Source organism: Schistocerca americana, chromosome 3 (assembly GCF_021461395.2).
Source record: "Schistocerca americana isolate TAMUIC-IGC-003095 chromosome 3, iqSchAmer2.1, whole genome shotgun sequence".
Classification (NCBI taxonomy): domain Eukaryota; kingdom Metazoa; phylum Arthropoda; class Insecta; order Orthoptera; family Acrididae; genus Schistocerca; species Schistocerca americana.
The window spans coordinates 616,275,395-616,293,150 of NC_060121.1; the positions used below are offsets into that span (position 1 = coordinate 616,275,395).

Here is a 17,756-nt window from a genome sequence, read left to right on the forward strand (position 1 = left end):
TCCACTCGCTGGACTCTGCCCGATTCGTCGTCTCGCGTTGCTGTACTGCTCGGGACTTTGCCAGCGGTGCTCAACTACAAGTCATAGACTCGGAAATACATTCTAAGCAAACTAAGAAAAAGAAAGGGAACGACGCACCACGAAGAAATATCCGAAAGGAAATCGGCATATGTAGTGTACACACACAGACAAACAAATGATTACAATTTCAGAAAAACTGGCTAATCTATAGAAGACAAAGAACGTCACAAATCGAGCAGGTCAATAAAGCTTTTGTACACCTCTGGCCATTATGCAAGCAGCTATTCGGCTTGGCACTGATTGACAGAGATGTCCTCCTGAGGGATATCGTGCTAAATTCTGTCAGATTGGTGCGTTAGATCGTCAGGATCCGGAGATTGTTGGAGGTCCCCGCCCATAATGTTCCAAACTTTCTCAACAGGGGAGAAATCCAGGCCGAAGATGCGTCTGGGAATGCCCCGGACAACAGTGGGATACCAACATGACTGTCGCCCGCCATAAGACACGACTACCAGGAGTGACGGTCTGGAGTGGCAATTCTTTTCATAGCAGGACCCATTTCTCTGTCATCCGTGGCACTCTTACAGCACAGCGATGTATCGACGATATTCAACGTCTCGTTTTGTTTCCCTTCATGCAAGCCATCCTGAGCTTACAGTAAGATAATGCCCGTCCGCATTCCCCAATTGAGAACGTTTGGAGGATTACGAGTAGGGCTCTCCAACCAGCTCGCGATTTTGACGATTTAAGGCACCAATTGGACATAATTTGGCACGATATCCAACAGGAGTAGATCCAAGAACTCTACCAACCAATGCCAAGCCGAATAAATGCTTGGATAAGGGCCAGAGGTGGACGAAAGCGTTATTGACTAGCTCAATTCGTGAAGCCGGCCGCGGTGGTATCGCGGTTCTAGGCGCGCAGTCCGGAACCGCGCGACTGCTGCGGTCGCAGGTTCGAATCCTGCCTCGGGCATGGATGTGTGTGATGTCCTTAGGTTAGTAAGGTTTAAGTAGTTCTAAGTCTAGGGGACTGATGACCACAACTGTTGAGTCCCGTAGTGCTCAGAGCCATTCAATTCGTGAAGCCCTTTCTCTTGATTAAATTATCTAATTTTTTTGAAATTGTTGTCACTTTTTGTCTGTTCATGTACATTACATCTGCGTATATCCTTCCCATTCGGATAATGCCTTCGTTGTGTACCTTTTTTCTCTTAAGAGTGCATTTTGTTTGGATATCTGTGCTGTTGTGACCAATATCGTGTGGAAAAATCTGAGCTTGTTTACTTTATTATCAAGAGATTGCATCCTGTTAAGAGACATACATTCAAAGTCGCCATTCAATGAATTTCTTTTTACGTGAACTGCAAACCGGTCAATTATTGCAAAGTCGTTCTGTACTTCGATTGTCTACCGCCAAGCGTGCTGCATTCTTTGTCCGGCAAAGTGAAGGTAAATCTGTAGTCGAATCTACGGACGCATAGTTGTCTCATCAATCATGTGTTTCCACGACAGAATTCTGTCTTGTCCCTCTGAACGTCAGAGAAAGACCCTGTTTGCTGTTTTATAACTCACTGGTTGTTCACGATATTCGGGGCTGGCTTGCTTTTCTGGAGTCGTTAGGCCACGTACATCATGAGGATGCTGCCTGTAACAGTGCTATGAAATGATCGTATGGCATTGTTGGCCGGGAGGCCCCATTCGGGGGAGTTCGGCCGCCGTAATGCAAGTCCTCTTTAGGTGACGCCACATCGGTGACTTGCGAATCAATGATGATGAAAGACACACAACACCCAGTCCCCTGCCGGGAATCGAACCTGGGCCCCTTGCGTGGTAGGCGGCAACGCTACCGCTACGCTACGGAGGCGAAAACAGTCCTATTTCACGCTTCGATGGTCACTTCCATGATGTCATGTACAAGAACTTTGGTGAGATCGGGATTAAGCTAGGACAGCTCCTACGTCTACATCTACACTTCTCTGCCGTTCGCACTTACGTACACGGCAGATGGTTCATCGAACCGCTTTCTATTTCTCTACCGTTATACTGTCGACAGTGGGTGGGAAAAACGAACACTTAAATCTTTTCGTAGGAGCTCTGACCTCTCTTATTTTATTAGGCTGACTATTTCTTCCTATGTAGGTTGGCGTCAATAAAATATATTCGCATTCAGAAGAGAAAGTTGGTGACTGAAATTTCGCGAAAAGTTATCAGCGCAAAGAAAAACGTCTTTGTTTTAGTGATTGCCCACCTTATTTATCATATCCGTGACATTTTCTCCCCTATTTTGTGATAATACAAAACGAGATTTTCTTCTTTCGACTTTTTCGATGTTCTCTGTCGATCCTATCTGACAGTATTCCATATCGCACAGCAGTACTCTGGCAGAGGACGGACAAGGACAGTGCAGGCATCTTCTTTAGTAGACCCGTTGCACCATCTAAGTGTCCTTCCAATAAAGCAATCTTTGGTTTGACTTCCTCAGAACGTTATCTAAATGATCATTTCAATCTCGATTGTTCGTAATTGTAATACCTAGGTGGTGGTGGTAAGTTCCTATGGGACCAAACTGCTGAGGTCATCGGTCCCTAGGCTTACACACTACTTAATCTAACTTCCTTACGCTGAGGACAACACACATGCCTATGCGCGAGAGAGGACTGAATCTCCGACGGGGTGGAGCCGCGCGAACCGTGGCAAGGTGCCCTTAGACTGCGCGGCTGCCTAGCCTGGCCAATTCCTAGGTCTTTAGTTGAACCAACAGCCTTCAGATTTGTGTAATTTATCGTGTAACCGAAATATTTTATTTGCAACGCTTTCAGGGCTATAGATGTACTTTCCGTTCCGTCTAGACGTAATATCCATTGTTGAAAGAGAGAATTTTGTTTCATGTTCACGGAACAAATTTCCTGTTTCAAATTCTATCTGTGAGATTGGGACATGGCATTCATTACCTATCCAACCTTCTAATATTACTCCGAGTATTATAGGTTGTGTAGAGATTCCTTTGGTGCGGTTCTCATGTGTAATGGAATTGTACTCTTTGGGGGCCACCATTGGACAAACATAATTTGATTGTTGTCGTTGCTTATTGAGAAATGATTGATAACAACTGATTACTGTGAAGTGAAAGTAGTGAGTAGTCACTTTTTTTTTTTTCTTTATTGGATTTCAATTCCCCTCCCCCCTAGAGGGGGGGGCGGGCTGGCTGTAGCGTAATATGCTGCTCTACAGCCTACAGAAAAGTTGAAAAAACATAATGAGAATATAAACAAATAATAAAAACAGGCGATACAACGGTGACATTGTAGAAAACTGTAAAATGGCGGTAAGGTGTGGAGTTTAAAATATAAAAAACATTGTGGTGATAATGCGGGCGAAGAAGTAGACAGGCACAATTAAAAAACACAGCGACAGTGTGGTTTCTGTTCGCACGAGATAAAAACACAACTAGCGACAGTATGGCGGATGTTCGCAACACTGACAGGGGACGCACAACATTGAACACTCACTTATAACAGTACTATACAGGTGACACAGCAGCAGATGGGGGGGGGGGGGGAGGGGGGAGGACCCGGACCTATGACGGGGAGGAGGTGGGAGGAGAGGAAAAGAAAAAGGGGGAACCGATGGAGGGAGGCGACATAGAAAAGAGGGGGCTGGGCGGACTCGAGACGGAGTGGGAAAAGCAGTGGAGGGGAGAGCCGAAAGGACTCAGGGGAGAGAAAGGAGAGGGTAGGCAGGGAAAAGCAGGATGGAAGGGGGGAAGAGGGAGCCTGGGGAAAGGACAGGGGAAAGGAGGGGGAGGTGAAGATAAGAGTTGATAGGAGGGATAAATAGAGGGAGAGAGGGCATCATCCAGGAGGGGGAGTTGATGGAAGCCACCTTGGGAAAGGAGAGGGTGTAGACATGGAGGGTAAAGGGGACACAACAGTGATGGCGTGGCAGAGGGCGGGGTTTGGAGAGGAGAGGAGCAACCAGGGGATGAGAGGGATCAAGGTGGCGGGAGGTGTTAAGTATGCGGACATGTTTGAGGAATAGGAGCAGATGGGGGAAAGGAATCAAGTCATAGAGGATCCGTGTGGGGGACAGGAGACGTATATGGAAGGCGAGGCAGAGTGCATGGCGCTTGAGGATCTGGAGGAACTTATAGAATATAGGGGGGAGTCACTTATTAAACTCGCTGTGTTTATGAACTGTTTACATCTTTTCCGTCAAACAGTGTTTAATCTGAGGACAAGGTACTACGTACATTGTCCCTTCAGTGGAATTATTATTTAAAAACGGGTTGCCATTGCAGAAATACACAGTGTGCAAAACTTAAGGACAAAAGTAGCTTTCGCATGGAGCGCCGCTGCCAAGAAACATAGGTCGAAAAAGTTGGACCATACATAGAAAAACCTGCCACGTATAGTACAGCCTCTATAGTTTCATGAAGTTCCGATAGGTGGTGGCGCTATATGTAGCCTCAAATTGGCTTCGAAGCAGGGAGCTGTCATTGAGTTTGTTTTGTCGGAAAATCAGAGCATCGCAGATATTCACAGAAGCTTGTAGAATGTCTGTGGAGACCTGGCAGTGAACAAATGGAAGGTACGTCGTTGGGCGAGGCCTCTGTCATCATTGTAACAAGGTCGTGCAAACCTGTACGACCTTCCGTGTGCCGGCCGGCCGCACACAGCTGTGACTCGTATAACGTGCGGGAATTCTCGTTCGAGGTGAACGACGGATCACAGTCAGACATCTCGCTGCTCAACTAGACGTCCTGTTGATAGTGCTGACAAACTCGTTCACCGGTTGGGGTACTCAAATGCGTGTGTCTGCTGGGTTCCTCGGCGCCTAACAGAAAACTTCCATCTGGCGCAATGAAGGATGCAAGCAGTTCGTGGATGGTGGGGAGGTTATTGACGCAGCAAGACGTTGGCACCGACCTAGACCAGTAGAGTGGTACGATGCAGGCATAAAGACCCTCCCAAAAAGGTAGCGTAAGGCCGTCCCACTGAATGGAGATTCTGTTGAAAAATGGAATTTTATAGCCAAAAGAATAGGGAATAAAATGACCTATTGCAATACTGAACAGAACCAACTTTTTTTCAGAAAAAAATGTGTTGCATTACTTATTGGACGCCCCTCCTATATTTCATGTTCCTGTTATGAAAAAGGCGTTAGCCTTAGAAAGTGAGGTTTCACATCCCCATTGCCTTTGATCTTTACTAAATGGGAAGTAAAGTCAAAGATCGTGGGTGAAGTTACGGGATGTAACTGCAATGTTACACTCGTTCAAATATTCTCTCAGTCTTTGATTTTTCCCTCCGTTGCTCGATGAAAGCGTTTCCTACTTCTGAATATTTTAATTAAACCTGGGTCAGATAGCATTAATTATAATGCCGTAAATTCTGTAATTGTAAAGCGTTTATTTATTGCTGAAAGTTAGAGAAGGATGAATTTAAAAAAAACAGCACAGGTACGTTTAGGACTAGCGCACTGAGGGTTCCGTACAAACTTAATTATGTATAAAGAAAGTGCAGGCATTCTGGGAATCGAGGATCTCGACGATTTTTGCCAGTTATCGACAAGATATCGGTTTCAGGGATTCCAAGAATGTTTTAATATCAAGTCTGAATCGGATAACGAACGACAAAAGAAATACTTCTATCGTGTGTTATAATTACAAATGAACAATTTTTGGACTTTTCCCTCTACTTGTGCTGTTAAACCTCTCGTCTTACAAAATTTTATTATATTACATCAAGGGGAATACCTACTACATTTTACTAAGTAAGTTTGCGACTATCAAAATATGTAACATAACTTACCGTATGTTTTGATTACATTGACTTAGACTCTTATCGTTTTTACATCACCAAGGAACTGCATATCTCAGTAAGTAACGTAAATTTCAACCCGATATGTCTACCCATTCCTGAGAGAATGGGGTCTTAACACACGGCCAGATAGTCATACAGTTTTATAGCAAATGAAATAACTGCGTGATAAATTACAAATTAACACTCTTCGGTATTTTTGCTTGGTTGTACTGTGAATCATTGCTTCTTGGTAAATTTCGTGATTGTACGTCAACAGGAAGTACCGGGTAGGTTCGATAACTGAGTTTGCGAGTATTAAAGTATGCGATTTAAACGGCAGTATCTTTTGGTTATATTGACTTAGAAGCTTACACTTAACCGCCAAGTAACTACAGACCATAATATGTGACATACATTTAAATTTGATACACCTACCTGTTCCTGAGAAAAAGGGTCTATGATAGTGAGACAGACAGACAGACAGACAGGCAAACAAATGGACAACGAAGTGATCCTATAAGGGTTCCGTTTTTACCAATTGACATATGGATCCCTAAAAAGTCACTGATTCAATACATTTTGCCGGAATGTCTTGTTTTACGGGCTTGGAAGGACCAAAGACTTCACTGGTGGTAGAGTCCCAGTGTAAGTGGCGCACCTACCTTGTCCAGCGCGGCCTGCACCTTGGCCTCGCTGCTGGTGTCCAGAGCAGAGGTGGCCTCGTCCAGCAGCAGGATCTTGGGGCGGCGCACCAGCGCCCTGGCGATGGCGATGCGCTGCTTCTGGCCGCCCGACAGCTGAGCTCCGCGCTCACCCACCATCGTGTCGTAGCCCTGCACACATCAGGAGGCACGCAGGACATTATCTACACTTCCAGAGAGCTAGCGGATGGCATAATGGTTAAGACACCGCCTCTACGTCGGGAGAAGGCTTCAGATCTTCTTACAGCCTTTCTGGATTGGGAAGGAGCACCTGGTCCCCAGCACGAATCCGCCCAGTGGACTTGTGTCGAGGTCCGGTGAGGTGGCCAGTCTGTGGATGGTTTTGGGCGGTTTTCCATCTGCCTCAGCGAATGCGGGCTGGTTCCCCTTATTCCGCCTCACCTACACTATGTCGGCGATTGCTACGCAAACGTTATCCACGTATGCGTACACCACCATTACTCTACCACACAAACATATGGATTACACTCGTCTGGTGTGAGACGTTCCCTGGGGGGGGGGGGGGGGGGGGTCCACCGGAGGCCGAGCTGCACAATAACCATGAAGGAGTGGTTCGGTGTGGGGCGACGGAGGGGTGAAGTGGACTGCGGTAGTCGTCGTGGAGTTGTGGACCACAGCGGCTGCGGCAGAGACGGAGCCTCTCCGCCGTTTCCAGCCCCCCGGTTAACATACAATACAATACAATAGAAAGGGTATAGGGCGAACTTTTTACCTGTGGCTTGTCCACCTAGATGCATGTCAGATATATTTCTCACGTAGTTAACGTGTTTTCATACACATCTGTTGATATATTTCGCCTGTACATCTGGCGAATTTCGCCCTGCAGTACCAATTTCAAGCAGCTCAATGTTTATGATGTTGCATCTATGCAGTCCTAAAGCATCGACTGCACTCTTACCAGTGCAATGGTGCAAAATGGCATCAAGAAGGCGCTGACCCACACTCCAACAGAAAGAGCAGGCAGTACCACACCTACAGGAAGACAGAGTTCAGCACCTCCTTTCGACGCAGAGACGTAACCAGCCGCCCATACTGGTCAGGTCCAGTTCGGTCTCAGACTTTGAGAGCACCAGTATTGACTAATAGTAAGATGAAACTTAGCCTGTGGTCTACAAGTAGTAGTTGCATGTAGGAGGCACAGGAAGCACATGAAACCATCTCATAACAAAAAGTTAAGTTATGGTTCTTTCCTGTTTAGAAATAAAGTGTTCCATTAATTTGGAAGTGTTATGTACAGATCGTTTTGGATTCCTGCCACTGGCCATTACAAATTCTCTTCTTCCTTGTTTGTGTCTGTGCTGACTCCCACAGTAGCTTACACAACACTATCTCCTTAAGGGGAGTTAGAACGGAATTTTTTTTCACATTTTCGGTTTTTTATCTCATTATAAAAGTTGCAATTTTCCGAATAAAATAATATATATATCACTTATAAACTGACATGGGAAGATTTTATTTTTGTAAATATAATCTACACAGGTTGAAAATGTTAAAATTATTACGTGTATTACTTCAAGATCTAATAAAATCGGTACTTTGTTACATAGAAGGCTGTGGATTGCTATGTTATAAAGGTTAAAAGTGTTGGTCATGTCTAGAAGAGGATGGGCAGCAGGTTGAGGAAGTTGAAACAAAGTTTGAGAGACAAGAAACTATCTGATGGTAAAACCGTAACAGGCAGACTGACAGACAAAATGATTGATGAACTACAGCAGTATTATGGGATGGTCATTAGACATAATACTGAGGATTTGTTGAAAATGAAGCAAGCAGTATGGGATACCTTCTTCCACAGACTGTGAACTGATGAAAACCCAGTACACCACCTTTGCCCTCCTGGACCTGATTCATGGTGCAATTACCGCAATGCCCAGTATTCAAACAGTTCATACAGTCACAAAAATTCCGTCCCACCAGCAGTCATAGATATCATAAAACCTATTCACAGAGATGTGGCACTCCTGATTTACTGAAGAAGTGTCTGCATGGTCAGAAAACGTTCAAATGTGTGTCTATTCCCAAGGGACCAAACTGCTGAGGTCATCTGTTTCCAGACTTACACACCACTTAAACTAACTTAAACTAATTTATGCTAATACACACACACACACACACACACACACACACACACACACACACACATACACACATGCCCGAGGGAGGACCCGTTCCTCCGGCGGAAGGAGCCGCGCACTCCGTGACATGGCGCCCAAGACCGCGCGGCCACTCCGCCCCGCTGCATGGTCAGACTCAAAATCCCAACGAGTCGTTCAATAATCTTATATGGACTCGCTCACCAAAAATGTTGTTGCTGGAATGAAGACACTAAAGTGGGGGGTCAGTGATACTGTTATTGCTTTTAATGATGGCAACATTGGTAGGATGAAAGGGAATTAATCCTGGAGCAAACTGCATCAGAGAACTTGAACGGATGGACAAGGTTCGCAATGATAAAACAGAGTATGCAGCACAGTTGACCACTAGGGAGTTCAAAAAGAAGAAAAGAAGAAAAACTTGGAAAAAGATCAAGAGGATGATATACCGTATGGTGCAGGGTACTTCTGAGTGACGAAATGAAAAAAAAAAAGTATATATTAATTGAGTTACAGTCTTTTGAAACTTTAGAAGCCGCTCCTGAAAATTTACATTTTCTGTTGCATTTTTCCCTAAATCTCAGAAACAACTTCGAGTAGAATATTCAAATTTTCAGGGAGTAATAACATACATATCCTGAGTCTACTGAACTAAAAGAAGAAAATAATGTTTTGTATAATTAAAATGATTTAGGACATTGTACAATAAAAGTACACAAAATTTTAAGCGTATAATTAAAAATTGTATTTCCGAAAGCAGTGGCTGAAATGCTATTATTGTAGTTCAGTAGATTCGGAACATACAGTTTAATATCCTGTAAAAGTTTCATGTCAATGACTACAGTCGTTCCTGAAATACAGGGATGCCAAGTTCTTAAATTTAACATTGTCGTGATAGGGCGTTCCAACTCCCCTTAACTATGTGCTGTGCAATGATATAATTTTTCAGATACATCCAGTAGTATACGGGGCTACTGTCCGTGAAATTTGTTATGCACAGAGTCAGTAGAAGAGAAACAATAAATTAAAATGTCATGCTTCAAGCAGTAATTTGACTGCAAGAACAGTGAAAACGTAATAAGTGATAAACTTTTCTTTTGTGGGAGTCGTCAGAGAGGAGAATTTCATAATGTTTGAGATTATGTGTAAGGTTTGTTACAAGTTTCTAAGTGCTCTCTTTCTCAAACACTGGATGACTAAAGTATGAGTATTCTCGTGTTATGGGATACACTGCTTTTTTACCCACACACCACTCCTCTGCCAGGTAGATGGTTCTTACCCCCCACAGCGGTGATTTTCAGGTATTGAGTGATATGTGTACCAAGTTTGGCTGAAAACGGTCCAGTAGCTTAGAAGGAGATGAGGAACGGAAGCCTACATGCATAAATACATACATACAAATGTATGTACATATATATGTACATCGATTATGTAATATACATGGATGTTCGGACTACACAGCACTAAAGTGGCTTCTGGGCCTTAAGGATCCGACTAACAGCTTGAGTCAGTGGGCTTTACAGTTAAGTGAGTTCGATTTCGAAGTTATACATTGCCCGGGGGAGACTCATCGAAATGCAGATGGGTTGAGTCACAAGATACGAGATTGGAATATATTTGTTTATCTGCCTGACAATTGTTGGAGGGTTCAGGCTGCTTACTGAGATTGTCAGAAATTCACGATGTGAGCTCACGTCATTGCTGACGACAGAGTATTACACAAACAAAGTGTGGTCACCGTATAGTCGTGCCAGCAAGTTTTCACCTTCAAGTGTTGAGGCAGGCTCTTGATTCTATCCTGGTAGGGCATGGAGGCCAACAAGATACAGAATAGTCCATTATGGAATATTACTGAAGAAGAACACGTAAGCAGGATGAGGTACAGAATGTCACTGGATGCGAATATGGAAGGGCATGTGGTCTGCACACCGCTCTCTTGGGCGTTGTCAGTTTTCGTGACCAAACCCGCTACTTCTCAATCAAGTAGCTCCTACATTGGGCTCACAAGGGCTGAGTGCACCGAGTTTGCCAATAGCGCTTGATAGTCCAGGACAGATGTTCCAGGCACGCCCAATTTAACTTTGAGGATCTAACAGGAACCAGCGATAGCACTGCAGCAATACATTGCTACTTTTTCATCGTGGTTGTTATATAGTTAGTGTTTTGTGTTGGTTATTGCGTTGTATTGGCTTTAACACTGTTGTGAAGATATTTTCATAGAAGTAATGCCAAATGAACGAATCATAACTGCATTACTACTCTGTAACGACACATCAATGACCACAGGTCATTTCTACCAAAATAATCTGTAAATATCTTTGAACAACATTCGAAATTTTATTGGTGTAATTCAGGTTCATTTAGATAAATTTCGATATGTTCGTTAAGCACGAATATCCTCAGTACGATACTGGAAAGAAATATGGTCTGCATTAAAATGTATAAAGTACAAAGTTATGTGTATTGAGGGTGTCTTTTCATCGTGTCGGATTCTCAAAGGAAAGGCCTGAGAAACTGGGAATAAATGTAACGCTAACATTTCGCTCTCATAGACAGCTGATAAGCCGCTGTCAAATCGTTACGAAAACAAATTTGAGTGAAGTTAATACAGCTATCCGAATACTGACACATTCACTGTTATAGAGAAAAATATATTAAAAATGCCTACATTTAGAGTATTGGTTCAAATGGCTCTGAGCACTATGGGACTTAACATCTATGCTCATCAGTCCCCTAGAACTTAGAACTACTTAAACATAACTAACCTAAGGACATCACACAACACCCAGCCATCATGAGGCAGAGAAAATCCCTGACCCCGCCGGGAATCGAGCCCGGGAACCCGGGCGTGGGAAGCGAGAACGCTACCGCACGACCACGAGATGCGGGCATTTAGAGTATTGTTCCTTATGGAAGAAACCCTCGCTTTTAGTCAATGAGAGAGGAAAATATTTGCGTCATGTTGGTAAACAATGTTTTCAAAGCGCCACCTTCGATAACGGTTTTTATAGTAAAGTGTGGTCACGATTTATGGTTCAAGTTAAGTAAACAAGAAAAAAATTACAAGGAGTGCCTTATTTACAATAGAAGTTACAAAAAATGTAGGTATTCAATCCTTCTGCACGTCTAAAGTACCAAATTTCGATTGTGAAATTGATGTATGGTGTATAAGAATTGGGCCAGAAAATTTTTTTATATTGTTTTCAAATTTGCATAGGTACGTAATACTTTAGAACATTTTAAACCTCAAATTTTGAAGCAGAAACTCTTCTGTGATGTATGAGAATTGATCCAGATAAAATTTTTTAATCTTGTTTTCAGATTTAGGTTTTCTACTTGCTGAAAGATACCAGTTGATGGGTTTGTTTATAAATAACTTTCCTCCTGCCAGTAATGATTTTTTTACTTATGTTTTACACGATGGGTTTAGAGAAATTATTTCAAGTGCGTTTTTCTCTGTGTACAACGACATTTTGACGTAATGTTTTTGATGTGGGAGGTTCTATTTTGTTCTGTTGACTTTAAGTTGTCTTACAGTCCATTTGTGCAGAGTCTCACACCCTTAAGCTTCACACACAATTTTTTTTGCACATTGTACATCGTGAATAACTTACATGTACAATTTAAGTTATTCTAGATGTACGTTGTGCACAGAAAATTGTGTGTTGAGACTCTACGCAAAAGGACCATAAGAATAGTTAAAGTCAACAGAACAAAGCGGAACTCACATATCAAAAACATTATATGAAAATGATAATCTGCACAGAGAAAAATGTACTTGAAAATGGGAATCATTCCCCGAAACGCTTCGTGCAAAATACAAATAAAAGAAAATCTTGACGGGTAGCAGAAAAGTTATTTATAATCAAACCCATTGTTTTCACAATTGCAGGCTTTCACAAACGGATTTTAATGCATCTAATCAGATGGTTCAAATGGCTCTGAGCACTATGGGACCTAAAATCTGAGGTCAACAGTCCCCTAGTACACTGTAACCACATGTATGGGAACTGCCTCTGTCAGTATGTATTCTTTGTGCTGTGGATACAGTTTTGGGTTAGCGTGCAGGAGGTCGATGGTTCGATCCTGGGCCGAAGGATATGTTTTTTGAAACTTCCTGGCAGATTAAAACTGTGTGCCGGACCGAGACTCGAACTCGGGACCTTTGCCTTTTGCGGGCAAGTGCTCTACCAACTGAGCTACCCAAGCACAGGAGCTCAGTTGGTAGAGCACTTGACCGCAAAAGGCAAAGGTCACGAGTTCGAGTCTCGGTCCGGCACACAGTTTTAATCTGCCAGGAAGTTTCATATCAGCGCACACTCCGCTGCAGAGTGAAAATCTCATTCTGATATGTTTTTTGTTTGGTAAATGTAGTCCAGGTGGTCCGGTATCTGGCATCTTAATCGTCAACAGCAATTGCAGCGGGTCCAAAAAATTGGTTCGAATGGCTCTGAGCACTATGGGACTTAACATCAGAGGTCATCAGTCCCCTAGTACTTAGAACTATTTAAACCTAACTAGCTTAAGGACATCACACACATCCATGCCCGAGGCAGTATTCGAACCTGCGACCGTAGCGGTCGCGCGGTTCCAGACTGAAGCGCCTAGAACCGCTCGGCCACTTCGGCCAGCGCAGCGGGTCCTCTAGAAAACATTTGCACTTTCATACTACAACCATAGAAATTGAAGATTGGTCAGCTTTGAAAGTATCCCTTTCCACTCGCTGGAAAAGTTCCACTACATGTTCGGCAGAGGATATGGTTCGAACATGATGGCGCACCTCCACACTTTGGAATTAATGTGCAACAGTATTTGGGCAGAACATTACCAGGGAAATGACAGTTGTATAGACATCGCGTTTGCCTGGCATTAATAGCCTCGGGACGCACGTGTACTCTACTCCTCTGACGAATGTGGAAGAATTGGTAGCTCGAGTTCCTGCTGCTCTTGTTACTGTGGACGCAGATTTACTGTGAGTGGTAGAGAGCTGTATGGTCTGGCGTATTGCGCAGTGTTTGGACGTGCAGGGAGGTCGCTTTGAGCATCTGTTGTTCTGAGGATAACGTATTTTGTTGTGAGGGTCATGCGGTCATTAATAAGGACATTATTATTGTCACTGGTTGCTAATGTGTAACATCTGAGCGCTCATATTACATGTAGCATAAATGACAAGTAGATGTTCTGTTACTGTACTGTGTTATCATCTTTAGCATCTCGAAATTGATATTGTTTTTGTAGTTATTCTGTCCTATGACAGGTCATTTGTTTCAACTGTATTTCTTATTTCTCTAACCACGTATTTGTTATGCTCTGCATGACAAAATGTTATAAATTTAAGATACATGAGACCTAAGAAACGGTGTATTTTACAGTATGAAATGTCAGAATGAAATCAGCAAATGAAAAGAAAAAAAAGGGCCTCAACTCAAGATCGAGCCTTCGACCTCCTGTATGCTAACCCAAAGCTCTACCCACTGCACCACCTGCACAGCACAAGTAATATGTGCTGACAGAGGCAGCTACCATTCATGTGATTACAGTGTTGCCAGATTGCCACACTTTAACGTCCTTTTTCTGTCGGATGTACTCGCTGGCCGAAACTTTGTCAAAGATATTTTTTTATCGCTGGCATGTGAGGTGTGTGCGAATTTCGCTTCACATATACAGTACATACTGTCGAGCCAAAACATTATGACCATCTTCTTAATACCACGTTGGTCCACCTTTAGAGCGCCAAACTGCAGCGATTCTGCGTGATATGGATCGAATAAGTCCTTGGTAGGTTTCCGGACGTACCAGACGTCTACACACAGGTCAGGCAGTTTCTGTAAATTACTGACTGGTGTTGGAGTGGGGATGGCGACCGATAGTGTCCCAGATATGCCCTTTCTCATCCAGATCAGCCGAATTTGGTGGTAAAGAGATCAAGATGAGCTCACTATCATGCTCTTCAAACCACAGCTGCATGATTCTGATCTCGAGACAAGGACAGTTGTCATACCAGAAGACGCCGTCGTCGTCAGGGAAGACATCAACAAACGTGATGTATAAGTGGTTGTCAATTGAAAACGAGAGAGATGAATAAAGTAAGTAAACTGTTTATTATTTCAAAAGTAATCTCCATGATTGTTAACACATTTATCCCACTGTTAGACTAGACGGTCAATACTTTCATGGAGAAATGTTTGCTATTGCCTACTTTAAAACTATAGTTCCCTCAGTTCAATCAACAAGACTTTATTATGAAAATTTAAATGATGTAGCTGCATTTCTTTACCAGAACGAACTGATTTATAAATACTAAGCATAGCGTAACAGGAAACAGCAGTGGAGGTAACCAGTTCGAAAACTGTTGCATTAACCAAAAAAGACTTTTAATACCTATCTTCATGTGTAGAAATACTCTATTTATGCCTCAGCTCGTTGTCTTGGTGTTTCCTAGGGGATGGTATTCAGGTGCGAGTTTTTTAAGTTTCACTGAAGATACCAATTCACGGCGTACGGCGTACAGGCATCGTGGGTTGTTGCCAGTTCCAACATTCAAACAAACAACTTTACGTTTCCAGCTTTATGAACTTGGCTTAATAAACGCTCTTTGAAATTTGACGAGGTCCATATTCCGGTAATAGTCACTAAATTAAGTAAAACTGACGTACATGATACACCCAAAGCTCTCAGCATTCAGACGAAAAATGCAACCCCTATTCTAAAACAAAGAGAAGACTGTTCCGCTCCAGTTCCAAACCAACTCTGCTCTCTTTCAAAGCTAACGTAAGACTGTGTTACATGAAGGCTAAAGAGAGATTGCACAACTCTTTAGTGAAAGGCACCAACGACATATTTTGACGGGATTAATGTCTAGACCCTTACTGCTTTTTGTAAAAAATAACAGTTTTCATATTAATGGATAGTGAAATGTTATGATAGATTTTTGTAAGAAAATACTACAAAATGAGAAATATGTGCCAATTGCAATCGAGAGAAACAAATGGAATCTATTTTCTTACAATCAAAGAAAATGTGTTCAAAAACTATTACAGAAAACATTAAAAAGAATGGGTTTTAAATAAATGTTCCCCCACAATACATCGATCCCATAGGCTCCTTTCTTGAGCATCAGATATGCAATTTTCGATAAAACGTAGATAAATAAGGGAGTGGAAATTCGTCCGAACCGTATCGACGCCTACGAACGGTTTCATTCGGGCTCCAAAAATGTGGAAACCGCGTGGGGAGAGATCGAGACAGTATGGAGGGCGTGTGAGGGCTTCCCAGGAAACTTCTGCAGCGTATTCGAAACTAACTTGGCAACACGTGAGCGGGCCCTGACTGCCCCTTCCAGGTGGTCCAAGATTAAGTCCACCTGGTACACAGCTTTCAAGGTGCCTTCGATTACTACCACAGGTGCCTTGGAAGCTCACGTGAATGTCACCTATGACATTATACTGCCACCACCGTCCTACATCTGTGGCCCTATGCATGTTTTGAGCAGCTGTTCGCCGGGATGACGGAGAATGCGGAATGATTATCGAACTGGTGCAACAAGAAACGTGATATGACTTCGTAAACTTTTCCTGCTCAATGGGTCTCGACAGGCTCCTCGTGTTTGCTGCCGGATCATAAAACCAACTCGATTCAATATTTCTACGATCCATCTGTCAGCCATATTCAGGAGAACGCTGATAACGCTGAGTCCAGCTGAAAACTGATGCCAACGTTGCAAATCGTCGTCCTATATAGCCTCCGTAACGTACCTGGTGCATGCGGCACGCATCGCATTGGCTGCCCCGCCAAGCGTTGGGAGGTGGGACCGTCCTTAGCAGATCAGCGGCGGCAACGATATACTCGTATCACACTGAAACACTTTTTCTCGAGCTCTCTGACGGGCTGCATTGAAGAACGTTCTGTTTTGAAGCGGAATCGTACAGGGTTCTACGTCCTGGTGAGAGGAAAGCCATTCTCTCTATTAATAAATTGTCTGGTAACCTAATTTCAGATGCCTTTTTATAAACAATGTTCCTAAAACCGTGTGTGTAGGCAACTATCACAGTCTCGTCAAATTCAATCCCGCGTCCCTCGTTTAAGCAGTGTTCTGCTACCGCCGATTTTTCCGGCTGTTGTAGTCTCGTATGAGGCGAAGTTCCGCGCACCTGTCGTGGACTATGCAAATCGAACGGCCGATGTAAGCCTTCCCATACTGATAAGGCATGTTATACATGCCAGGCTTCCTAAGCCCCAACTCATGTTTCACAGAGCCACGTAGTGTTCTAATCTTGGAAGGTGGTCGGAATGCACTGTTAATGTTAAAATTCCTTAAAATCACAGATCTATGCTCCTCTTCATGCACCCCCGGCGATGGTCCAAGCTCCATAGCCCGGCGAATCTGCTTATCAGAATGTCCATTTTCCTTAAAAGCAACCAGCAAATGTACAAGTTCTTGGGTTAAACTGCCTGCGTCGGTAATCGGCGGTAGCAGAACATTGCTTAAACGAGAGACATTGAATGAAGTTTGCCGAGACTGTGATAGCTGCCAACACTTCTGGTTCTTGGAATAGTATTTATAAAGAGGCACTTGTACTTAGGTTGACAGACAATTTGATTAACAGAGACAATTTCTAAACTAAACTAAACTCCTCCTGATCAGGCCATGAAGGCCCAACGGAACCGACCGGCCGCCGTGTCATCCTCAGCCCACAGGCGTCACTGGATGCGGATATGGAGGGGCATGTGGTCAGCACACTGCTCTCCCAGCCGTATGTCAGTTTCCGAGACCGGAGCCGCTACTTCTCCATCAAGTAGATCCTCAGTTTGCCTCAGAAGGTCTGAGTGCACCCCACTTGCCAACAGCGCTCGGCAGAACGGATGGCACCCATACAAGCGCTAGCTCAGCCCGACAGCGCTTAACTTCGGTGAAATGACGGGAACCGGTGTTACCTCTGCGGAAAGGCCGTTGGCAACGGAGACAGTTACTTCCCTCTTATGAGGACTTAAAGCCGTGTACTATCTTGCATCAAAACAGAACGTCCTTGAGTGCAGCCAGTCCGAGTGTACGATACATCGTTGCCGCCAGCGTTCTGCCCAGTCTAAGAGGACAGCAACTGTGATGAGCGGAGCATG

At 43.6% G+C, this 17,756-nt stretch overlaps 1 protein-coding gene and 1 non-coding gene across 4 annotated transcripts in view; both read right to left on the reverse strand.

The window, feature by feature from the left end:
- Nucleotides 1-17,756, reverse strand: part of LOC124605616 (ATP-dependent translocase ABCB1-like) — a 242,334-nt gene that overhangs the window by 74,154 nt on the left and 150,424 nt on the right. For all 3 annotated transcript variants that reach the window (XM_047137424.1, XM_047137423.1, XM_047137425.1), the window contains one exon: nt 6,487-6,657. In XM_047137424.1, the coding sequence (XP_046993380.1) occupies nt 6,487-6,657 (171 nt within the window). The remainder of the gene's footprint in view (nt 1-6,486; nt 6,658-17,756) is intronic.
- On the reverse strand, nt 12,775-12,849 carry Trnal-caa. Its single transcript has one exon. It is a non-coding gene; the product is annotated as a tRNA-Leu (tRNA).